General features: G+C 47.5%; 1 protein-coding gene across 1 annotated transcript; it reads left to right on the forward strand.

The window, feature by feature from the left end:
- The first annotated feature begins 492 nt into the window (after positions 1–492).
- On the forward strand, positions 493–24465 carry LOC106746392 (nuclear hormone receptor FTZ-F1 beta). Its single transcript, XM_014622969.1, has 7 exons — positions 493–1100; positions 15839–16349; positions 16735–17156; positions 17506–17850; positions 17960–19585; positions 19662–19952; positions 20291–24465. The coding sequence occupies exons 2-6, from the start codon at positions 16016–16018 to the stop codon at positions 19926–19928; spliced, it is 2994 nt and encodes a 997-aa protein (XP_014478455.1). The 5' UTR covers positions 493–1100; positions 15839–16015; the 3' UTR covers positions 19929–19952; positions 20291–24465.

Below are 24465 nucleotides of genomic sequence, written 5' to 3' on the forward strand. Positions count from 1 at the left end.
GACGTTGTCACACAGAGATTCGTGACCGGACATTCCGACGTATGTGTCAACGTAACGACGCCTCGACCAACCGAGCAGCGATCAGCCGGTCGCCATGTCGGCCGGTGAGAGCGGCGAAGGCGACGTCACGCGTCGCGCGCTGCCTGCGTGCGTCGTACGTGCATGCGTGAATACGTGAGCGAGTGCACGCGTGTGTGTACATATAGCGTTGCGTCGCGCTGTGTCGTGTCAAAGGCGAGCGTCGGCGGTGTCGGCATCGTGCGACGGTGTACTGTACTATCGGCTCCGCGGCGTACGGTCACCGCGCAAGACGATAAGAGGGGAGCAAGAGAGAGAGAGACACACAGAGACGCAGGTATGATGGCCACACACACGGAAGGCTTGCGGAGAGAGAGAGAGAGACGGAACGATCGAGGGGCCGTGGGACGGTGAGAGCGGGAAGGAGGGCGAGAGAGAGAAGAGAGAGAGACAGTCGAGCGCGAACTCGTGGTGTGTGGAGAGGTGCCCACCAGCCGGAGAGCCAGCGGAGACGGAGAGTCGGAGGTGGCCCGTGCCTGTGGCTACCCGTGACCGCCCGTGGCTCGCTGTAACTACTCGTCTCTTATAACGTGACGCGGAGGTGCGTGTGGGTCCCGGGGTTCGTTCGCCCGTTACCTCTCTGTCGAGAGCACGGCCGACACCGCGCGTCCACCGGGAGCATAGCAGCGCGCCGCGCGAGGTACTCTGCCGCCGCCGTCTCTCTTCCTCGCTCCTCTCCTCCTATTCTCTCTTTCCCACCCTCTCTTTCTCTCGTTCCTTTTCTCGCGCTGTCTCTCTCCCTCTCGTGCACGCGAGTGTGATCGGTACAGTGCGACCAGTGCGACGTGATACGTTCTCGCTCGCGGATCGTCCTTCGCCATGCTCGCGCGATAGGATAGTAGATGCCTCGCTACTACGGAGCGAGTCATCGTTAAAAGACTGTCAGGAGTGCCTTATACTACTTGATTCCTCGGGTTGGCTCGTACGAGGCACGACGCGATTACATTCGCCGTCACGGCGGGATCCCGAGACGGAGGAGAGGAGAGAAAGAGCGCCGCGGCGCACTGGACGACGACGACGAGGTAAGGTCACCCACCGCTTCCCGCGTCTCCCGAAAGCGAGGATATCACATATATTAAATCCCGTTCGCCGTGCGAGTACGAGAGCACGGACGTACGGAGGTTATGTTTCCCGATGACCCCGCGACTCCCCCCTCGCGCCTCCTCCTTGCTCCTCTCTACCCCTTCCCACGTTCACCCTCTCCTGTTTCCCCGCCACTTGTCCCCCCTTCCTTCCTCTCTGTCTTTCTCTCGGCGTCCTTCTCGTTGTCTTCCCTTCTCTCCTCGCCACTGCTCTCCTCTCTCGCGTACCTCGTTCCCTCTTGCTCCCTCCCTCCCCCTCTCTTTCTCTCTCTCTCTCGCGTTCTTTTTCGTTCGCGGACGTCGAAGGAAAACCGCGTCGCGAACGCGGAGTTTCGAGATTCCCGGCCGAGGTGTTCCGTATGTATCCCGCGAATCGCGCACCTGGCAGCGATTTTCTTCCGACTGCTTGGACGTTCGGTTACGTTCTCTTTCTTTCTCTCTCTCTCTCTCCCTACCTCCGCGCCCATCGTTTTTCTCCATCGCGCCGCACGAGAGTGTGTGCAACGCGCGGAGTCCGCGACTCGGCGGAGACGTACTTCTAACTCGCTTCCACATGTCCATACGTACACGTCTCGTATTTCTTTCGCGCGTCCTGCCCTTTCTCGCCACAGTCGGTTTCGTAATCTCTCGATACCGGGTTTCACGAACTGTCAGCTGTCAGCCGCCATAGCCGTGCCACCTGTCCAAAACTCAAATGCGTGCGCGTGCGTGCATGCTCTTTCTCTCTTCCTCCCTCTCTCTGTCTCGCTCTTTCGTTCGTTCCTCCTCTATCTTTCCCCTCTCTCTCTCTCTCTCTCTCTCGGCTTCTCCGTTCCTTTCTCTATTACCCATACGCGACTCTCGGGCATTAAACCGCGCGACTCCGTGAGCGTTCACAGCTTCTCGCGTTGGGGATCAGGCTAACGCATGATTTCCCTTCGAGAAAGGCGCGTGTTCGAGCCGTAGGAACGGCGATCGGCGACGCTAGCTTTCCTAAGTAGAAAAGGCTTGTTGATATTTCGGCGCGCAGGCTTTCTGGCATGACAGCGCGACCGGCCTTGAGCCCCCCCTTCCACGTGTCGCCTCCCTCTGCGCGCGCGCTCTTCCTCCGTATCCCTACTACAAGCGCACTGCACGATACTCTATGGACCAGTGTCGCTCAACAAGCGGCGGCACTCCTCGCTCTGTCCGACTCGCAGGATAGTTTGCACGATTTCTTTACGTACGATATCTTTTTGCGTGCACGACTGCGTGAATTGTTTTTCCTCTACGTCTGAGTTTTGGCTCGGCGAAGGTTTTTTTCCGTGTACCTATGTAGCAATAATTTGCGTTCAATCGTGTTATTATTAATTCTACACTGAACGATTATAGCTGTTATGTATTTTTGTAAGTCATACCGACGTACGATTATATTTATCCCGTGAAATACAATTTTTATAGACGACAAGAGAGTAAAACTCAAATTCCGAACGGTCGGTGTACGAACGTACGTGTCTTGACAACTGCGGTATGCGGCGAGACAATGCGGAGAGACTGCCGATCCGATTGTCCTGATACGAGACACGATAAGATTCGTAAAGCTGCGGCAAAAAGTGACGTCATTGGAAACCTTCCTCGCCGAGGAGAAGCCATCTCCGAAGGAAAACGAAGGCAAACCTGTCGGTCGAATTCGGGACGCGTGTTTGCTACTTGAATTTCGAGTGCGATGCGCATACTAGCACGATTCACCGCTGGAGAAGACGCGTCTCACCTCGCGGAGACCTCGCCGGGAGCACCGCTGCTTCTTAAGAGCCGCGAGTCCCGCTCTTTTCCCTCTCGTTCTCTCTCTCTCTCTTTCCCGCAGGTTCCCGATCCCGATCTCGTCTCATCGCGACGCGTCTCGTTCGGAGCGTTCTCGGGGCCCTCCTCTCCTTTCTCTCGCAGGCCGCGCGCGCGGACGCGAAATCGCCGCCGAATCGCGTCGAGCGGGCGTTTCTCAAGGTAGGAGAGTAAGTGACCGAGAGATCGTGAGCGCGTTAGGGTCCGGCGGCAATTGAAGGAGCCACGGAAGAAGAAGGGGCAGGGAAGGAGAGGGAGGACAAGAGGCAGGAAGATGAGGCGCGGAGGGCGGTCGAGAAAATCGCTCGCTCGCTCGCTCGCTCCTCGACGGAGAAAATGAAACGCGCGAACGAATGGACGCGGGGCGTTAGCCCGTAGCGGTATACAAACGCGCACGGTGATCGCGACAATGGTATCGGTACCACCGTGGCTGATGTACAACGGCCACGACGAATGAGACGAGCGTCGTCCTCTCGTCTCTTGGATGGACCGAGATCGAGCGCTCTACCTTGACGGCTCCACCTACGTTGCGCGCGCGCGGCAAAGTACTTCGGCATACTCGCGCCTTTCGCTTCGCCGTATCCTGGTATACAGGGTGTCTCAGAATTGTTACCCGAAGGGTGCCCAGGGCGGGTGGTAACGCTCGATGTTAATTCGCGTCGGGGATGCTTTTTCCGCGGTGAAACGATCGTCGGAACGTTCGTCGACGATGCACTTGACGATGCGTCATTGTTGTGATACCGCTGAAGATGTCAACCGTTCTACTGTAATAGGTGGATCGGATATCGTCGACCTTTAGTTAATCCGTCTCGTCGATCCTCCTCGATCCGGTTTTTCCACGACTAGGCGAGCCGACTCTCTCGGTTATCGCGTACGTCGTTGACGACGAAGCGTTCGCATAGCACGACGACAGGATGAATCGCCGACGTCCTTCAGCGAAAAGAAAAAATATCGTCGCGGTCGATTAGATTAAGAGAGCCGCTGCAACGTGCGTATCATTGCGCGTCCTACGTATTAACGTGCGGTACGTGCGTTAATACGTAAGTGCGTACCACGTTGGATTTGCGCGCCGCTCCGAAACAACGAGCGTCGCGCCGGTGCGAGTGAAACGGCGAAAGTCCGCGTTGCACCCTCGTTTGACCGCTGTTTTTTCCGTGCCGCCGGAATGATACGAAAGGTCACGGAACGCTTAGAAGAACTTTCTCTGCGTTTGGTGGTCGTTAGACTGGTACGCGCGCGCGCGCGCGTGCCAAGTAAAATTACCTTGCCGACACGCCGTGCAAAATGCGTTCTCCCTCCCTCCCCTCTCTCTCTCTCTTTTTTCTCTCTTTTTTTTTTTCGAAATACGATTCACACGTAAAATCGATACGACTCGCTCGCTTATCCGCTCTAAGATAAAACTTTTTTTCCCTTTCTTTCAACGAGATATGACTTGGCGATATCCTGGAGAGATCTCTATTATTACTTTGGCGGCGTGTTTCTCGGAAAAATTGGAAGTCAATCCAATAGGCGTTGACTCATCGCGGCATCGGTAATCGTTGCGATCGTTAACCAACACATCAATACCGCGATGTTGTATTCTTGTGAGTAAACTTAAACGTGGCTTGCGCGGCGGTCGCGCTGTAACTCTAGCCGGCTTACATAAGGAACAACATCACTCGTTACAGCTGACGTGAAAAGAAATCGGGGATACTCCCGCATAACTGCACGCTCGCGTCCGTGTAACGAAAAATCACGCGCGCGCGTTACCAGCTTAATAAATCGGGAAGTGACTGCGCGTCCGCTAGGAACACCTCGGTACTTTGTGCGGCATTGTTTCAGGAGATACCCGATGTTATCCGCGTGCGAGCATTAGTACAGTAAATGTGAGCGCGTATCTAAGCTGTATCCCCGACCGGCGTTATTTTTAACAGATAAAATTCCTGAAACATTGTTCTCCAACAACGAAGCCGATTTCACCGGCGATCTCGGCTAAGCGTGACGTTGACGTATAAATTAAGCAAACTTACGATCGAGGATCTCCTTACAGACATTACTAACGTGCATGGAGAGAAGAACAACTCCATTGTACACGAACGAAACGAAGATTGGATTTTGCAGGAAAGAATGGTAGAAAGTGAAACGGAGAGAAACGTAATCTTCACTCAAATTCTAAACGTCTGCATAATTATTCGCATTATAGAACCAGCTATTTTACACAATTATGTAAGAAAAACGAGATGTTCTATGTAGAGAGAAAGAGAGAGAGAGAGAGAGAAAATCCCCTCCCCTCCGAATAACTCTGGCGAGCATGTTAATTTTGAAATAGCGTTGGAATTCACATTGACACAACCAGTCCTGAGAGTCCGATTGACTACGTTCATCAAGAATGATGACTCGATAATTCATAACCGCGGGCATTGGCTACCTATTGACCCCAAGAGTCACGGAGATGGCCTGGACGGTGCAGCCCGTGGCACCGTCTGTTTCAGCGCGCACCTCCGTTCAACGTCCGACGCGCGAGCAAAAGTTTACGATGGTGACGACGGCGACAACGGGTCTATCCGTTCGCGAGCGTGTCCCTCCGGGTAATCGCTACTCCAGATTGCGCAAGCTCCTTCGCCACGATCTTATCGTGTCGGCGGCAGTGTACACTGCACGTGCACGTACGTGCACGCATTCATACAATCGTCACGTACACGTTCACGTTTCTGAAGCCGGTGTAACCGACGCGTACCAGAGACACGTACAAGCATGAGAGAGAGAGAGAGAGAGAAAGGGAGGAGAAGAGAGTGCTCGACGCGTTCGTATGTGTTCATGTGCGCGCATGTATGGTACGTACACGTGCGAGAAGAAAAAAAGAACCTCTTGGATATGTGAAGGGCGACGGTGAGGGGAAGAGGAACGAAGTATGTGCTGGAAACTACCTGGATCCTTGAAACAACGCGGATAGGTCTAGCGCAACTTATGAATATTGATGAACCTTTCTCGACGCACCGGCCGTCGGACCGCACCTCGATCGTTCGATCGTTCATTCGTTCGTTCATTCCTTCGCTGGTTCGTTCATTCGTTCGTTTGTTCCTGCTTGAGAACGATTTCATCTTTCTCCCGTTCATCCGCCGAACCACTAGCGTCGGTGACTACTCGCGATTTTCGGCTGAATTTTTGCCCCCCATCTCACGTGTCACCGCGCCCCGGTTGCCGGCTTTTTCGGATCGCCGGGAATTCGGTCCTTTAATTGGACGTGGTGTTATTCAAAAACAAGTTAAAATTTGTCCTCTTTTCAATATTGCGGTTTGACTTGTTTCTTTCTTTCCTCTTTTTTCTCACTCTTTCGCGTAGACACGCGATACTAGTTTCGAAATGCCAAGCGGAGAGAAACGTCACGTCGAAGTTATCTCCGTTTGACTATTCAGAGGTGAGAATATATCGGGAGGAGTAGTTTATGCAGGAAATGGCTTTATTAGATTCCGCTGTCTCATTCTTGGATCCCGAATAAAGCATAGGATCGCTCTCTCGCTCGCGGCTTGGAACGTCGTCTCGAGCTCCGTCACCGCGTACGATCACCTCTGGGACCCGCCAAGTTTCGTACAATGTAATCAAGCTCTCGCAGTGGTCTCACGTTTTAATGAATTTACGTCTCACCACCAGTGGCGTTAATAACGCGAGCGACCTTATTCACGTCGTCCGAGTGAGGCAGTATTCAAGCGAAAGAGAGACAAATCCGCTGGTAAATCGCGCTCGTCTGAAATGAACGTCTTCCCACGCGTGCTCACACCTCGCTGGAAAATACTTGGAGCCAAGGCTCTCGTCCGGAATCGTCTTAGCGGCCGTGTACAGACCGACGTCTCTCTCTCTCTCTCTCTTTTGGTACACGCTTTTCTTGTTCTCCAAAGGTCGCCGGTTACAAAACGCGCGAGACGAGACGTCGTGGAACGCAACGACGGGACATGACACGAGAATCCGTAGGATTTTTCCGCCTCCGCGTTGCACGAGGAAAAAGGGAGAAACTGTATCTCCGCCGGTCGCGCAGTGACGAATACCGGTTTTGGAATTGCATCGCTTCGATCTGTCTAACGCGACGTGGCAATTCCTCGCGGTCTCGCACGTTGCCGCAATATGCGTTCTCAAAACGACACCGGTATGCACGGTCGAGCGTTGCGTCGCGCGTTAAACGGAGATTAATTACGCTACACTCGCCGGGGCCCAGTGGGAATTCGGCGTATTGCCAAATCACGGATGCCTGAGCACTACCCAAATTATTGTTATTATTAAATCAGTCTTTTTCGGTATCTCTTATCTGCCACGTATCGTTCGAATTGTGTCGACATTAATCAGTATCGTGAATCACTCAGCCCGATATCGGTGTATCGGTCCGCGAGTTTATATCCTGCCGTCATCGTTTCACTGTTATATTTAATCCGCCACTACGAATCTCGAGAGATTTCGAATAATTTGAGAAATACATTATATATAAAGAAGATACAAAAACGCCGTGTGGGCTTACTTTGTATCCTGTTTTATTGATAACGTCATTAAGCAAAAATGTGTTACTTGTGGAACATTAGTAGGCGCAAAAGCCTCGTGACTGAAACAACATTTTAAAAGTATAAAACGCGAACCAGATTTGTATTGGTGAAAACGATTTAAATTCTGTTACTATTGTTTTTCTTATTAAATTGAAAACTAACATAAAATTTAAACACATTTACGTCTCCCAAGTTTTTGTTTTAAAAATGTATTTCACGATTAAAGCAAAAGTACCTTTCTGTATAAAGTTATATAAATATATATATTTTAATATTATATTTAATCCTTTGTTATAATTTTTTACGAGTTTATTTCAATAGATAAAGTCCGGGACGGTAATAAGTAGAATTTACCATGGTTCTTTCCACCTATTGGAATTTTCCGGCCAACCCAGTATGTACCTCATGTAATTAGACTATCTCGAGAACGCTTTTCCCGCGAATCGCTCGTTCGACCTCGCGAGACCCCGGAGTTTCCCTCAAACACCCGGATACCCGGCGGATCGATTACCAGCGGTTCCGGCGAGCGTGTGCCGGTCGATGTCGCGTTGCAACGCCATGCCGTTGTTGCTGCTGCTGTACGCGAAAAGGAAACGCGTGCACGAGGCGGTAGCCGCGCGCGCGACTGAACCGGTTCCCGACGCCGCTCAAAAATGCCCCTCCGCCGGCAATAATAATTTTAATCGACACCCAGGCCAGACCGCTCCGCGCTGTCCCTCTCGCGTACCACGCTCTCACGCTCGCGCGTGCATTCGCGAGATGTCGAAGATATGCGGCCGGGCCCCGCTTGACAAGGCGCACACTCCGGGTGAAAGGAAAACGCGAATGTGCGCCTACTACCTTCGGCTTCTCGGAGACAGAAGGCGAAGGATTCCGCGGCGAACGAGAGGGCCCCCCGGTTCGTTGCGGCCGCTCTCGGGTGTACACGACCGCGAGAGAGACACGCGGGCTTTTTCCGCGGAATCCATCGCGCCAGCGAGCGAGCGCAGACGAGGGAGAGTCGGGTAGCGATGTAATAACGATGATGTAAAGTGATCGAGTAGCGTTCCGACCCGTGGGCCTACTCTCCGGCGGAAAGGTCATGTCGGGTCAGGTCGTTACTTTCGCGACAAGTAATTGCGGCGATAATGCCGAAATCGTGTGCTTGAGGGGGGAGGGGGGACTCGATCGCGTGCGGGCTTCCTTGGAATTTATGTAAAATTGAAATCAAGATACGAGAAGGATTGTTTTTATAGCAGTGTTCAATTAAGAATTGACAAATCCCCGATATTATTCCGGGTTAGTGTGAAAGTTTATCATGTTTATCGAATGGAGAATAATAATAATTTTTGTCAACGAGATAGCGCTTTGATATTGTGGAAAATGTGATTTCGCAGATAGACAAATAGTGGGAAATAACACAAGTATTTTTAAAATCATCCGATTTCGAAGGATTAATCATTTTTAATGAGCGACATTTACTCGCGATTCTTTATGGACATCCAACGGGGAGTGCCTTTTCAGCTTTCAACGCTCAAACTTCCTACGAAGATTTGATAGAAAAATGATCATTTGCAATAACCTGATACATTCGAAGCCGACGATGTAAAAAAATGCAGAAGATCCGGTTTTCGACGTAACGCTTGCTCGAAGTGATTTATTTCGCGATTTATGCGACATCACGGAATATCCGCGGAAGGCGCGGATCACCGACGAATTAATCGCACTCGCGATATAGACGTCGACTATCGCGTTAAGGTTACGAGAAATGGAACGATCGCGGGAACGCTACGCGAGTATACTGCTGAGGAAAACCACTCCAGTTCGAGATACCGTTTTATTTAGTGCGCAACGCACTGGTGCTGAGTTCGCACGATCGACTGTCCCCCGCGTTCCTTATCGAATGAACTCTTCGGGGGTTTTCCGTTCGGTCAATGTCGCGAAATAACGTTGCCTAAAGGTGCGAAGGATATCGCCTTGTATGCACGAAATGTATTCATATAAAAAATCTGTGTGATTTCAATCGTATAAATCAAGTGTTTATCGAATTCCTTTATATTTCAATGGAGTCTCTCTCTCTCTCTCTCTCTCTCTCTCTCTCTGAAAATAATGAACTCTACTCTGATAACTACTCGAAAGTAGTTGGAAAATACTGTAAGAATTGGGACAGCACATATTTTTAAGTGACACATTTCCAGTTTCCGTATAAACCGCAAAGTCGCGAATGCACTTTCAAAAGCAACTATACACTAATGGAATATGCATTAAGAATGTCGACGATAGTATACGTGGCACATACGCGCGCATTTACGATGACAGTGAAATATGGTTGACGCCCACTTTCATAATGCTGAACCTTCGGGGTTTGATATCACCGCTTGAACGCGCCGCATCAAAGTTTATCCGGACGTATTGCTTCTTCTTTTAAAAACGTCCATATCTGCGTCTACACGATTATTAAAACTCGCCCGAATTATTGGACGTTGATGCGAAAGTTCGTTCCGTCTTTTAATCGGTTCTTCGCTCAAAAATTCCAGAATTTACAAACGCGGGATTACACAGCTACCGGAGAAATGGGGGATCGAATAAATCGACGCACACTTAATCGATTGATCGTATTTTAAAATAAATAAATGTATGCATATTTTAATTAAATAACAGAACAAACTTTTGCATCGACCTAATATATTGCTGCATCTTTTTTAATCGTCTTCTCCCCCTTCTTATGTAACAACTTCGTTGCAAAACACGAAAAAGAGAACGAAGGTCCCAAGTCTCGTCGATGCATTCCATATCCGACGTTCGGGTATTATTAATCTATTTAAAAATCATACGACATCGCTAGAATTCCTTATATTTGACATGAACCTGACATCTCAGTTCGGGCGCATTTTTTCTGTTTTAACGAGCAGAAACTATTCGTTTAACCTATCAGGAACTCTATAACTATTAAAAAGGAAGCCGGAACATTTCGTGACTTTCCACGAAGTGAGACGCCAGCACTTCGCACACACGCGGATTTCGTCGGGTTTCTCCTCTAAATTTCCCACCGTTGCCTAATGTTCATTGAGAATTTCCCGGTTTTAAGATCAATAATAACTTCGAGTTAATATCGCGTGAAACGAGCGGTAGGCTCGTAACATCCGAGACCCGTACGATGACCAGCCGCAAAAATTGCTCGATAGTCCGAGGGACTATGGCGCGTGAGCAATCACGATTCTGGCATGCCAGCTCGTTGCACGCGAATGTTACACTTGGCCGGCGCGTTTCCTCGTCGACGGCCACGAGGAGCGGTCTATAACGTAACAGAGTTCTCCGGTGGGAGAGACAAACGGCGGCGCGGAGCGTCGCGTCTTTCACGGTCATTCCGCGGGGCTGCCGATCGGGGACTCTGTTCGCGACCCGCTTAAAATAGAGCCGCCGTATACTCCGTAGGTCGTCGATCCCTCTTCCGCGTCACCTGCCATGCCGCCTGCCTGCAGCTCGTGTCAAGATACGAGGAAGCCCAGCGGCTGCGCGTGCAACCACTGTCGCGCCGATGTCAAGAAACGGCACCGATCGAACGGTCATTGACTAAAGGCTTTCGACGGTAAATAACCTTACGCGCTTGAGAGTCTCGCGAGTTCTAAAAGAAAACGGCTGTCGTTAGACTTCACGGCGGAAAGGGGTTAACGACGGCTCGCGGCGCTGCCGAAGGTTCGCGTTGCATCGCGATAAAATGCGAATAAGGCTCGTCGCGCTTTTGTACACGTTTCAGATGCGCTGATCCGCCTGTCGCAGCTCGTTTTTCACCATTTTTTTTTTACATCCGCCAAGCGGTCTCTCTGTGTTACTTGTTGCTCGTATGTACACGAAAAAAAAGATTTGTCTTAAATCAATGATAGATATTCTCATATATGAGCAAGAATATCAGAAGATTTTTTATGTTGATTTTATTGAATTTGTATCGATGCAAATATTACTTGCACTCAAACCAAGACTAAAAATTTTCTAAGAGTATTGTAATAGTCTTGCTGTAATATCCATCATTGATTTAAGACGATTTTTTTCTGTATAGGAGAAACGTGTTTTCGTTAACACCTCATACGTAAATTTGTAACTCGGTTCGTTCCTCATATTTAATTCGTGGCTGATATTTTACAAGAATTATTATGTACAATTATTATACAAGCTTCTTGTTTAGAAATTATTAACCTTAGACTATAAAAATATAATTCCTTCCTTTGTGTCAGCATTTGATGATTAATTATTATCAACAACTATATGTTTCGATGATTGTGGATACTTGATACGACGTAACGTTTGGGAAATTGGAGAAATTATCTCGTTGTTAAGTGCTCCGTTTTTAACCCTTCAGTGGCGCGTAAAAATTTGAAACATTTACGGACGCTTAGGGTATAAATTACACCCTACGTTATTTATGCTATAAATATTAAACCAATTAATATTTTTTGTCTTCTATTTGATATTATTGAAGGGTTAGAAACAGCACGTTCCCGTCAACATTCTTCGATGGTATGACACGTGGACTATCACTTTGTGTTTGATAAAGCCCGATCGCGTTATCGTGACGCAGAGGACGATGCTTTGTCCGCGTTCGTCTGCTATGTCAGACGGAACGGATATCGTACGAGTCGAGGGGATCCCACAGACAACTTGCACGTTTTATAACGAGTCTGCTGCTGATTCGCCGTGAAAAAGAGAGAGAAAGAAAAGACGCGAAGTGCAAGAGAGAGCACGCGGGGCAGAAAATCCGCTTACGGAAGAACGCGCGCGTGTGGGAGTTGACCAAGCCCGGATTTCACTACCTACATTTTGCGGGCCGTGTTGTTCCTCCCGCATTGTGACTCACTTTTCTGTTCTCTTGCGACATTAACGAGACTGACCGTGAGGAGGAAATCCGAATCTCGCTCTTATCGCAGTTACCTGCTCGCGTGAGGAACTCGGCTTCGCGGAAAGCGACGGGAACAAGTGGGAACAAAAAGAAAGCAGCGCGGCTTCATCTGCGATATCGCGTACCGCTATATGTCGCGTATTTAAAGAGATTCGCTAATGGCACCGCTCGTCTCCCCCCTCGTCGAGGCCGCCGGCTACAAACGAGCCCGCCGCAACAAAGCAACGTGTAAAGGGCACAAAAGACGTCAAAGCGGCTCCTCCGCACTGCGATCGTTCGTGCGCCTACCTGTCGAAGTGGCGGCGGCGATGGGCCAAGGGAGCCCGTCGCGGCGTTTTTCTCGACTCTCCGCGAGCCGACGCTTCCTCCGACCGTCCTTACGCGATGTCACTGACCCGAGTCCGTATCTCGATGCACAAGAATAAGGAGGAGCAGAGGGAGAGAGAGGTAGGGGAGCAGAAGGAGAAGAAGAAAGAGAAGAGGGAAGGAGGAGGAGGAGACGGCACCGAGATTCCATCGTCGTAGTCATCGTTTGTCGTCACCCACGGCTAGCCGCCTGGTCGCCGTGCCGACGACGTGAAACGACGGTTGCGATCGCGTCGGCAACGGCGGCGGTCGGAGAGGAGCGCGATAGCGTTGCACCGGTGCAACCATGGCGTGGCCCGGCTTGCCCCGGCCCGGTCTGGCCCGACTCAACTCGACACTCCCGTGGTGGGGAGAGAAGACCTTGAGCCGCGTCACGTGACCCCGAAGGTGCATAGGAGCCGGGTAGGGCGGTCGCGGAGGGCCTTGAACTTACCGCCGACGTCGTCGCCGGCGTCGTAACTATCGCGCTCGCGTTCTCGGCTCGTCTCCACGCGAGAGTTGCTCCGAGCGCGAGGGAGACGGAGAAACGAGCGGAAAGAGAGAGAGAGAGGGACGTAGCGTCGTGACTGCTCGTCACGTGTGCGACCGCAGACCATCGGGCCTTTATCCTGCCCAAATCGCTCTTCACCTTCCGCACCGGGAGGCACCGAGAGGGCGAGACAGGAAGGAGAGGAGAGCGTCGTTCCGGGCTCTCCCCCCGGTGTGTACGCTCGTTTTCGAAAACGTAGACCGCAGCGGGGCCGGTATGCGAGGAGAGCTACCTACCTGCCGTACGTACGCAGGTAGGTGGGTGAGGCGAGACGGGTGCCAGAGGACGACACTCCGCGCGGTATCGCGCCGCGACGAGACCGTACACACCGGTCCCGATATGCTCTCGACCCCTCTCGGAGCTCCGCGTTCCGCTCGTAACTAAAACGCTGTCGTTACGCCGCTCTTCGCACCGAGACGCGCACCGTGCGAGCGGCTGCATTTCGTTGCCCGGCGGTAAACTAGTCCAGTGAGAGAGTCTGGGAGCGGAGACGGGTGGATTCTCAGAGAGCGCACGAGCTGACAGACGTGCATTCCCGTGCACACCGCGAACGAGGTGCACGTCCGTGAGCGCCGTCCGGCCGCGAGATAGCGGCTGCGTTATGATGCGTGAAATAACGCCGAGCGACGCTACGGTATATTCCCCGTGCAGTCTTGCGCAGCTCGTGATCTCTCACGATTATTTACCTTTGGTGAATAAGTCGGCGTATTAATATATATATATGTATATCGAGCGGACGAGAGAGAGAGAGCGGCTCTCTCGTTTATTTTTAGCGTTACCTGCCTGCTTCCGCGAGCATGACGCGGGAACTGGGAGGTGTTAATCATTAATGGAGCCCGCGGTTCTCGCGAATAACGCGCCTCCGGCTTATCCGTACGCCGCACGTAAATGATTTTAATTATCCGAGCAGTTTACGCTTCAGAGCGTGTGACCTAGATGAACGCATATTTTGCAACACGCTCGGCTAGCAAAGACTCGCGCGTACGGCAGATCGGAGTGATAAATCCCCGTAGTTTCCGCAACGACATGTCCAAAAAGTATGAAATACCGGCCGCTATTTTACCGTTGCGAGAACGCACGCGCTCGCGCGCGCACAGTGTGAGCTACCAGAGATTCCACGATATGAAAATCCAGCAACGGAAATCGAGCGGCTGCACTCGCTACTATTTTCTATCCGATGCTTTGCTGTTTCTATTATATATGATTATCATGATATAATTATATCTTGGAATATATCACTGAATATTAAGTACGCGATACACTCGGTTAAAGTTGGGTTTATTTCGAGGTGTAATCTTTCTCGCACATTTTACGGCACATATTACCATAGACTTCTTTACAGAATATATTATAATCAATTTCCGCTAAATAAAACGGAAGAGATTTCATAGATTTGCTCCTCATTTTCACAAAACTCCGCAAATAAAAGCTTACTGAGACCCATTGTACCGATTTTCCTCGAAAGAGCATCGATTCCTCGAAGAATAGGGTGTCGAGACAATCGTATGAAAATGTTGTCTCTTGCAAAAATTCAACTTCCGCGCAATACGGGAAGAAGAAGCTGAGCCTGGAATCGAGTAATTGGGGCCGCAAAAGGAAGAAGAGGAAGAGGAGAAGCAAGAAATAGAACTGATTCTGAAAAATCCAAGCGGAATCGCGAACCACTGCCGAGCACTCGTCTCGCACGCGTTCGCACCATGTGCGGGCGTGAGTGAACGTGTGCGTTTCCGCGCGAAGGTCGTTCGGCGGTTCCGCGGGACCGGAAGTGGGCCGGCCTTGCGGCACGACCATCGGCGTAACCTTGCGGGAAAGACTCGACTGTGTGTCAGCGTTCGCGAGATCGTGCCTGTCTAAACGCACGGCTGGATTTTCGGTGAACGATCGCACGAGAAGCTCCTCGATACACGAGCTAACCCTTTGCGCCCCGCGGGTTTTTTGCGCCGACAGAGTTTGCTTCGCGCGCACGCTCGAATTTTTATCATGCTTGGTGTGTGCATTTTGTACTTATTTGCATGTATTTATAAAAGAGAAATAACACCTTACAGCAGATAATCAAACTAAAGCGCTCATTTATCGACATTGATTATAGACTGCAATTTAATTTTAATTTAGCACAATGTTGTCGTTGCGGGACCATCGAATCATATATATTCTATTAAGCTCGTCAGATGTGCCTGGACAGTCGATTTGTTTTTGCTTGTTTATGCTGATGACTTCTATTTGTGGTCACTTTGCTTTTGCGTCCCGACTCTGATACCTGATACGATGTTTAGTTCCCTTGAGGAAAGTCCAAATGAAGGCCGCGAAACGTATGAATAAATCTTAATGATACATCTTCAGTGTCGTTGAGTTTACTCTGATTGCACTATTACATTCCTAAGTTCAAATTCACCATTCCGCTGAAATTCGAGAGGGACGTTTCGGAAACGAAGAACAACGCGTGAATTCATATAAGTTTTGGCTCGCGTTTGTTCACCACCGAATGTTACTTTATTGAGGCCGTCATACGTTTCATTGGCTTTTCTCGATACTTTTTTTCGCGTCAACATAATGAAGGGAAAACGGAATGAAGATGCTACGAGTCTCCTTCTTCTTTATTTTTCAGCGACTCGGGGGAAACGTGAAGAGATCGGTATCGGTCGTGCACAACACGCAGTTCCCGATAATCCGCGGCGGCGTGTGAACAGGAGGGGTCCGCCGTAAGGATGCTGTACGCTTTCGCGGAGATCAAGAGGCCGCGAGTCCTATCACGAGCAGTGCGCAGCAGCGCGACCAGCTGAGAATGTCGGAGCAAAACGGGCCCAGCGAGGGCCCAGGACCAGGGCCCGGATCGGACGGCGGCTGGTGGCCGTCCACGCAGACCTGGAAGTCAACGGCGGCCGTTTCGTCGAACTCGTCGACCTCCACTCCGGCGGCAGGTTCCTCGTCCGTCTCTGTTTCCTGCGCCAGCTCGTCCGCGACGAGCTCCTCCACCTCGACCATCTCGTCCGCGACCTGTTGCCCCTCGTCTTGCATCGGTGTATCCTGCACGATGAGCCCGACCCGTTCGACGGAGACGGAGAAAAACGTATCCATCACGACTATTAACGTACCCCCCAGTCAAGAGATGCACGATGGTAATTATTCCGACCCCGAGGCCGCGAGAGATTCCTTTAACATGGCGAACGTCACTTTATTTCTCTTCGGATAATCCCTGATATGATATACGGAGTAACCTAAAATATAGAGTGTATAGGGAGATTCTTCATACTAGAAGTAATTTTTTCCTTAACGAAAGTGTCGAGGAAGGTTATTATTTAGAGACTTTTTAATTTTTAACATAACACATCTTTGGAGCTATGCCTTAAATTATAATTTTGTTTAAGTAAAATCTACTTTCTACTTGAAATTGATCAGAGATGATAATTTTGCTATCCATTTGATTCCTATTATTTATATTGATAAATCACACGCATAATCCAGGAGATGAAGAATAAATGACTTATCCGCCTATAATTTCAGATAAAGGAGTATGTAAATATCTGGGAGGACAGAATGGTGTGACGGTGTCGGTAGTATCGACTTCCGTATTGGGATGTGGAAACACAAACGCCGTCCCGACATCCGGGTTATGCGCGAACGCTGGGCCGCACAACATCGGGATCGGCATTCTGGCCGCGAACACGGCGGACATCGACGATCCCGAGGATAGCGACGGCGAGATCAGCAAAATCGACTTCCGAGGCGTCAATCTACGTTCAAAGAAGAAACGTGACGTGTCCGGTAACCAGAACGGCGACAAGATTGGTGACGGGGACGTGAACGGTGACGGTGGTGGATGCTGCGACGGCAATGACAACTCACAACAGCAACCTGAGAGACCCATGTCGTGGGAGGGGGAACTGTCGGACCAAGAAATGTCTTCCAATACGATTACCGATCAGGTAGGATTTCTGCCTTGTGAGAGAACAAACACAAATTTCGAGAAAACGAGAGCGTGCTCTGACGAGGGATTCTCGCTTAGAAAGCGGAGGATTTATCTTCGGTCGCATCGATACCGGAATTGGAAAAAGTTAATGACACTGAGCTTACGAAGCTTACTCTTGTAAAAATAACTCGTCATCGTTACTCATTGAGAAAAAAAAGTCGAATAACTCATTATCCAACGAAATATAATTGCGTTACCATTATCGTTATTAATGAAAGAACAACAATGCCGAATTGTTAGTGAAAAAAAGATAACGGCGTTACGTGTATTTTCGAGCCTTGATCGATACTGCTATTCAATTTCAGGACGATCATAAAGAAATCTCCATGGAAGGGGTACAAGTGTGCAGCACGAGTCCCGAGCCTATGGAGCAGAAGTTTCAGATCAAATCGGAGCCGGATTTTCGATCCAGCACGGGTTTCACAATAGGATCCTTTCACGACGCCGGGCTGCCCATGACACACAATCAACAATTGCAGCAACAACAGCAACAACAGCGGGCTATTGAGACTCTCGAACAGACTCAGCAAAACGATCTACCACTTCTCGTAGGTAAACTCCTCGGCGGATACAACAGTTCGACGCCTAATCACAGTCCCGTTCTGAATCCGCGGCATCATCTGACGAAACACAGTCACACCAGATCGCAGGTAAGCCGACACGTCGACCGTACGAAGCCCGTCGGGATATTTCATCCGTCCAGTTCGTCGGGATATTTCATCACGTTTCGCACGTTCTAACTTGCCAAAATGTCGGTAGGTGCCGTCGCCGGATTCCGCCATTCATTCCGCTTATAGCGTCTTCAGCTCGCCGACACAGAGTCCTCACGCGGCGCGACATTCCGCCTTAGGCGCGGGCAGCCCGATACCCTCCTCGTCGTTGTCGCTCTCCCGGCACAGCTTCAACAATTCGACCTCCTCGCTGTCCCTCTCGCTGTCGCACTCGCTCTCGAGAAACAACTCGGACGCGTCCAGCAGCTGCTACAGCTACGGCTCGCTCAGCCCGCCCACTCATTCACCCGTCCAGCAGCCGCGACATCCGCACTCGCACTCGCAGCATCATCAGCATCAGGTGGCGCAAGGTAGCCCGCTTCATCTGCCGGCGTCATCCGCAGTCACGGGTCATCATTACTCGTCCTCCTCTGTACCAGGGTCCGAGCTGTCCTCGGATGGACATGCGGCCACGGAGGATCAGGAGGACTGTAGGATACCGTCTGCGCCGTCTGGCATCTCCACCAGGCAGCAACTGATCAACAGCCCCTGCCCGATCTGCGGCGACAAGATAAGCGGTTTTCACTACGGCATCTTCTCGTGCGAGTCGTGTAAGGGCTTCTTCAAGCGCACCGTCCAGAATCGCAAGAACTATGTGTGCCTTAGAGGCGCAGGTTGCCCGGTCACCGTGGCCACAAGGAAGAAGTGCCCAGCCTGCCGCTTCGACAAGTGCCTCAACATGGGTATGAAGCTCGAGGCGATCAGGGAGGATCGTACCAGAGGTGGTAGGAGCACTTATCAATGCACGTACACCTTACCGGCGAATCTCGTTGGCAGTCCTGCCGGCGGTATGACCGGCGAGAAGCTCACTACGGCCGGCAATTGCAGTCCGGCGCCGGCTGGCAGCGAACACCATTATCCCGTTCGACATCATTCGAATCATTCTCACAAGATGCAGGTGGTGCCGCAGCTCTTGCAAGATATCATGGACGTGGAGCACCTCTGGCATTACAACGACAACGACCGGATAAGCGGTGGCGGTGTGTCCGCTGGAAACATCGTGAGAAACTCCGCTGGTAGTGACGGTATGTTACTCGGTGGGCCTGGAAGTGGGTCGACCGGCACTGCCGCCACTGGTATCGGCGCCGGAGGCGCGGTGGAATGCTCGTCGAACGATTTCGGCAACGTCGACGCTAACAACAGAAGGGGAGACTCGGCGACTACGTGTCCTACCGGCGTCTCGCCCTCCGCCGGGGCGCCCGATCAACGCTCCACGAACAGTAATACCGCGAACAATAGCAATCCTCAGCTCGGCAGTAACTGCAGCAGCAATTCGACGCAACACTCGGACTCGCAAGTGTCCAATCTGTGCAACATCGCGGATCATCGGCTCTACAAGATAGTCAAGTGGTGCAAGAGTCTGCCGCTCTTCAAGAATATCTCGATCGACGATCAAATTTGCCTGTTGATCAACTCCTGGTGCGAATTGCTACTTTTCTCATGCTGCTTTCGCAGCATGAGCACTCCCGGTGAGATAAGAGTGTCTCTCGGCAAGTCGATTACTCTAGAACAAGCGAGGCAGCTTGGTTTAGCGACCTGCATCGAGAGGATGCTCGCTTTCACCAACAATCTGCGAAGGCTGAGAGTAGACCAGTACGAATACGTCGCAATGAAGGCGAGTCTCGTGATAATCACAGTATCATCGATGGCGAATGTATCTTAATCTAATGCTTCTTCTCTCAAATTAACAGGTGATCGTGCTGTTAACCTCCGACACAAGCGAGCTAAAAGAGCCTGAGAAGGTCAGAGCTTCTCAGGAGAAAGCCCTTCAAGCACTGCAGCAGTATACAATCGCGAGGTATCCGGAGATGCCCGCTAAGTTTGGCGAATTACTATTGAGAATTCCAGATCTACAAAGAACATGCCAAGTGGGGAAAGAATTGCTCAGTGAAAAACGCGCCGAGGGCGAAGGCAGCTCGTTTAACCTTCTAATGGAGTTGTTGAGGGGAGATCACTAAATTATCAACGAAATGAACAATGCCGTAAGTTTAGTAACAAATAAGCTAAGTAACATGTTATTATGTCAAAATGATGTGGCTTTATCGAGTACAATTTTCTGCTTGTCGTCAGCAAATTTCATAAACAGCTTTCTTACTTATATATGTATAAAAATGTATAAATCTATTTTTATATATAACCTTTACATTATTACAATTATAGACTGTTATTATGAGTAAATATTTTCTGATAAGGCTATAATCGCCAGCAAAATGAAGTTATGACGCGACAACGACCGTCAAAGTTTCAAGACAACCGTTGTGAAAAATGCTATATGAGTATACAAACGGATTAGATTGAAATTAGACTTGTCTCTTTCCAGATTCCACGCTTATAGGGTCCATAAGCTTAGGGAATCGGATATAATAGATAATCGCAGAGTAAACTGATTAGAGAAGAGAAAACGGCAGATGTAAGGTCCATAATGACATTAGCACTTGGTGAGGGGACTGCATTCTTCGTAGGCTGTATTTCGAAATTGACTGTGCTGACAGTACTTTCAACTGCTTCTGCCGACGGAACATGTATCGCAAACGTTCATTAACTACATATGTATGTTATATAACTACTATATGTAGGCTAGGCTATAGTTATGAACGTAAGTGGCACCATCAACATTGTCAATACTGTCAGCACTTTCGGATCGCAGCCATAATTAGGGCGTATCAGCCCGGTAATAATAAAAAGAACTTTCCTTTTACACCGGAATACGCTTCCATACAGGTCGTGCGTGTCGCATTCCTGTTCTTTGTTTTTTTTCTTTTTTTTTTTAAACAAACGAATTTCGAAGCGGCCTATATACGGTATGGTATGCTGAAACCGTAAATTCAGTGTACATGTAAATGCAAATGAGACTGAAAGTATAATTGACGGAGACACGAGAGCATTTACTTTTACAATGATAAGCGATGTATAATACGGAGATGGTATCAAACGGTATCAAAATGCTAAAATTCTATAATAGTAGGCGAATGTAATCTATTCGAGCGCGAGCTTTACAGTAGCAGGCGCGATTCTATCTAGACAGAGTTGACCTCTAATAACGATTATAATAGAACAACCAGTATTTCGTATCGTTCTGCGCTTACTTAAGAACAGAGCATAGCCATGCCTTATAATCCCGGTTATGAAAGTGTACTTAAAACTTAAAACATCAGTCGACCAATTATCTACTTATAGAGCAGTTAATCATGGAATAATTAGTTAATATGCTTAGTTAGAATATCGTCCATAGAATACGTGGTTTCTATCGATCACACAAAATACATTTTTTATTCTCTTTATATGTTTTAACAGCTCGCCAATGGAAACGAAAATTTTATAAGTTTCAATTGGCACGAACATCGCAGAAATTTCCTAGGTGATGTCAGCAATACGTATAGCTGCTATCTTTTCTGTAAATATGTCTTCTAGAGGAAAGAATCGGCTGATATTGCTCTTCCGTTTTTTTTTTTTAATAGAAATTATTTTATATATTTTTATTCTTAGGAAGGAATATGCAAATTTTTAAATAATAAATCGACCTATACCCTCCTCAGTCTCGAGGGAAAAATGTACTATCTCCAGATGCATTTTGTATTGTACTGTATAAAAAAAAAAAGAAACAAAAATTGACTATAAAAAATCATGAGATACAAATAAATACCAAAGTAGATATTTTTTCTATTATGGCAACTCGAAACTTTGTTCAGCTGGCTGCACAAAGGGACTAAGGAGGATATATTGTTTACGCATTTATAAATATATTAAAAATATATATTTTTTGCATATTATATACGATCAAAGTATAATTTTGAGAAGATATTGGTTTGCGTTTCTTTCAATATATTTGCTGGGAAACTTTTATTAAATTTTATACTTTGTTAAATTTTATGCTAATATCGATAAGAACATATTTATTATCTGTAATGACCTTAAAGCTATTAAAATTAGCCAGTTTGTCAATATTAATTATAATTTTATTGTTAATTATTATTTTATTTTCGGACATTTTCTGGAACAATATGAACTATTAAAGCTCATGACTATTCGCTACAACTGTTTTTGTTTGATAATGTCAGAAGCGAAGAAACGTATGTCCAAAATTCTTGCGTTTATATGTTCAAAGAAAAGAATATAGCCGCAAAATGACATTTTTGACTCATACAATCAATAAATAGTTGTAAAATTAACTTGATATGGAACTTCTCTTGCTAACCTCTTTTCTTATGATTTTGTCAATGTTAATTTTACGACGATTTCGTCAATGTTAATTTTACGACTATTTATTGATTGTTGATATTTTATTGATATATCTTTTTTATTTCAATAATTTGTTTGTGTGATGCAAAAATTCTCGGTATGCGTTTTCTCGCTTCTGACGTCATCAAACAAAGACAATCGCGAATAGTCGAATAGTCGAAAGCCTTAATTATAATTTTACTGTTAATTATTATTTTATTTTCAAACATCTCTCTCGGACACAATATGGACCATTAATACATACTGTTATTAGAGAAAATGTGATTTTAAAAAGCTCGATTTGTCTATAGAATTTTTGTTAAATTCGCATACGCGATATAATATTGATTCTTTTTTATCGTATGCGTGGAGAATATATCATGAGACATTTGCAATTACGAAAATGAGAATGCTTATTTTGAAAGAAATGCATTATAAATGTAACTTGAAAGATGCAGCTATAAGCTTGCGCGTGAAACGAACACATTGATCTCTGTCGTTGGTACTTTAATGAGACTGTCATATATTAGCACATTGTTCTTTTTACTACAGTCGCTTAGTATCTTTTTGTTTGTTGACAATGACCTGTGGAAAATATCTAAGGGATATCCTGAGGCACTTAAAAATACTTGCTGATTCGCAATACTTAATATAAAGATAACTTATAAGAACACCGTCTTCCCACAATTTCTACCTATTTTATTAGAAAATAACTTATCATCCCCTCGATGTATATGCGCACACATATCATTCGCGAAACTACCAAGAATATAATTTCCTTTCCAAAAACTCATTAGAAACATTTGTAAAATACTGAGGTCGCCGATAATAGCCTGTACATCTCATCATACACAATAATAGCGATAATGTAACAAAAACAAAACGTTAGCCAGTATTTTGGATGACTCATTATCGGATTGGTATTAAAATGTTTCAAAGCAGATGCTTAGTTTGATTATATTTACTTATAGATGCAACGAAAGTAACGCTGTAAATATAAAGAGAAAGAATCATATTTTGTTGTGACGAGTGCGTGTGCGGAATGCGTGTGAGGCAGAAACGAGAGCGGAGGAAAGAAAGAGCGAGAGAAAGCGAGAGCGTGCGATGAATGATGATACACTTGTAATAAAGCATATAAAAGTCGACTTAAGCGAAGTAGAATTACAAGAAGATAAATATTTGCCTGTTAAAAACAAAGTGACTATTCTATGTTTATGTTTGACAAAAGCTATTTCTATATACTTTTTAACGAGACACTTCTGCTGTAGCTCAGTGATATAATTGTCCTCATTTGTGTGTGGTGACACGCGATAAAAGAACCTGCTTGATTTTGTTGTGTGCGAGAAAAGCTAGCCCGTAGAGAGACACTCCTACTCTAATCGCGACGATTCAGTTTTTTTTTTTCCCAACAACTATCATCAAGAAAGGATACTACTCAATGGATATAGTCTTCCGTTTACGGTGTAACACGATGTCGTCGCGAGTGACGATACTCCGCGTTTGTTATATAACAATTACGAAGATTCGACGAGAAATCTTTTTGCCAATCATGACAATATTCGGAGGAAGCTGTGCGAAAACGAATCGGATAATATATACGATATACGAAGAGCTTAAATACGACAGACTGCAATGACAATTATATTATATAAATAAATATATATATATATATATATATATATATATAAATATATATATATACAGAGATGTACACGTTGTAAGAAAGAAGGTTGTAAGTATAAACGGCAAGGGTAACACCGGACGTAAGGGCCAAACAGCAGTGTAATATTAAACAGACCGTATCCTAGAGATAATATTGTGGATACTCAACGTATAGTATTTCTTATCGATATATTATTGAATATACAGAGCGAGAAATTTTATCAGGGGGAAACGAAAGAGGATACCGTCGGAGTTCTTACTCGTCAACTAGCTCGGCAGTCCCGCGAAAATCGCACGACTCGATATTGTTAGAATAAACGTGCTCTCGCTCGGCGTATGATAATTTACGCTTCACGTAACGAACGAATAATTCGTCACATGCCAGACGAGAGACGATTTTGCTTGTGAACATGTGTGAACAGTGAGAAACGCATTCGGCATCAAGCTACTTCGAACACTACTGATCTAGTTGAATCGCGACAGAAAAAGACAAGCCCGTGACACGTTACTGCTGAGAATATTTCGTTCCCGATGTAGAGGAGGATAGCTATTCACACGAACACAATTAGAAAGTAGTTTTATACATACAACACGAATTATCATTACGAAATAAAA

The sequence above is a fragment of the Dinoponera quadriceps genome, unplaced genomic scaffold (genome assembly GCF_001313825.1).
Source record: "Dinoponera quadriceps isolate SergipeBrazil2010 unplaced genomic scaffold, ASM131382v1 scaffold566, whole genome shotgun sequence".
NCBI classification, from domain to species: Eukaryota; Metazoa; Arthropoda; class Insecta; order Hymenoptera; family Formicidae; genus Dinoponera; species Dinoponera quadriceps.

What these genes read in the sequence shown, in the direction of transcription:
- LOC106746392 (XM_014622969.1), top strand. Translation starts at nt 16,016, where the DNA reads ATGTCGGAGCAAAACGGGCCCAGCGAGGGCCCAGGACCAGGGCCCGGA. An exon ending in CAGTCAAGAGATGCACGATG is followed by an intron (nt 16,350 to 16,734) that starts GTAATTATTCCG and finishes CTATAATTTCAG; the next exon opens with ATAAAGGAGTATGTAAATAT. An exon ending in ACAGTCACACCAGATCGCAG is followed by an intron (nt 17,851 to 17,959) that starts GTAAGCCGACAC and finishes AAATGTCGGTAG; the next exon opens with GTGCCGTCGCCGGATTCCGC.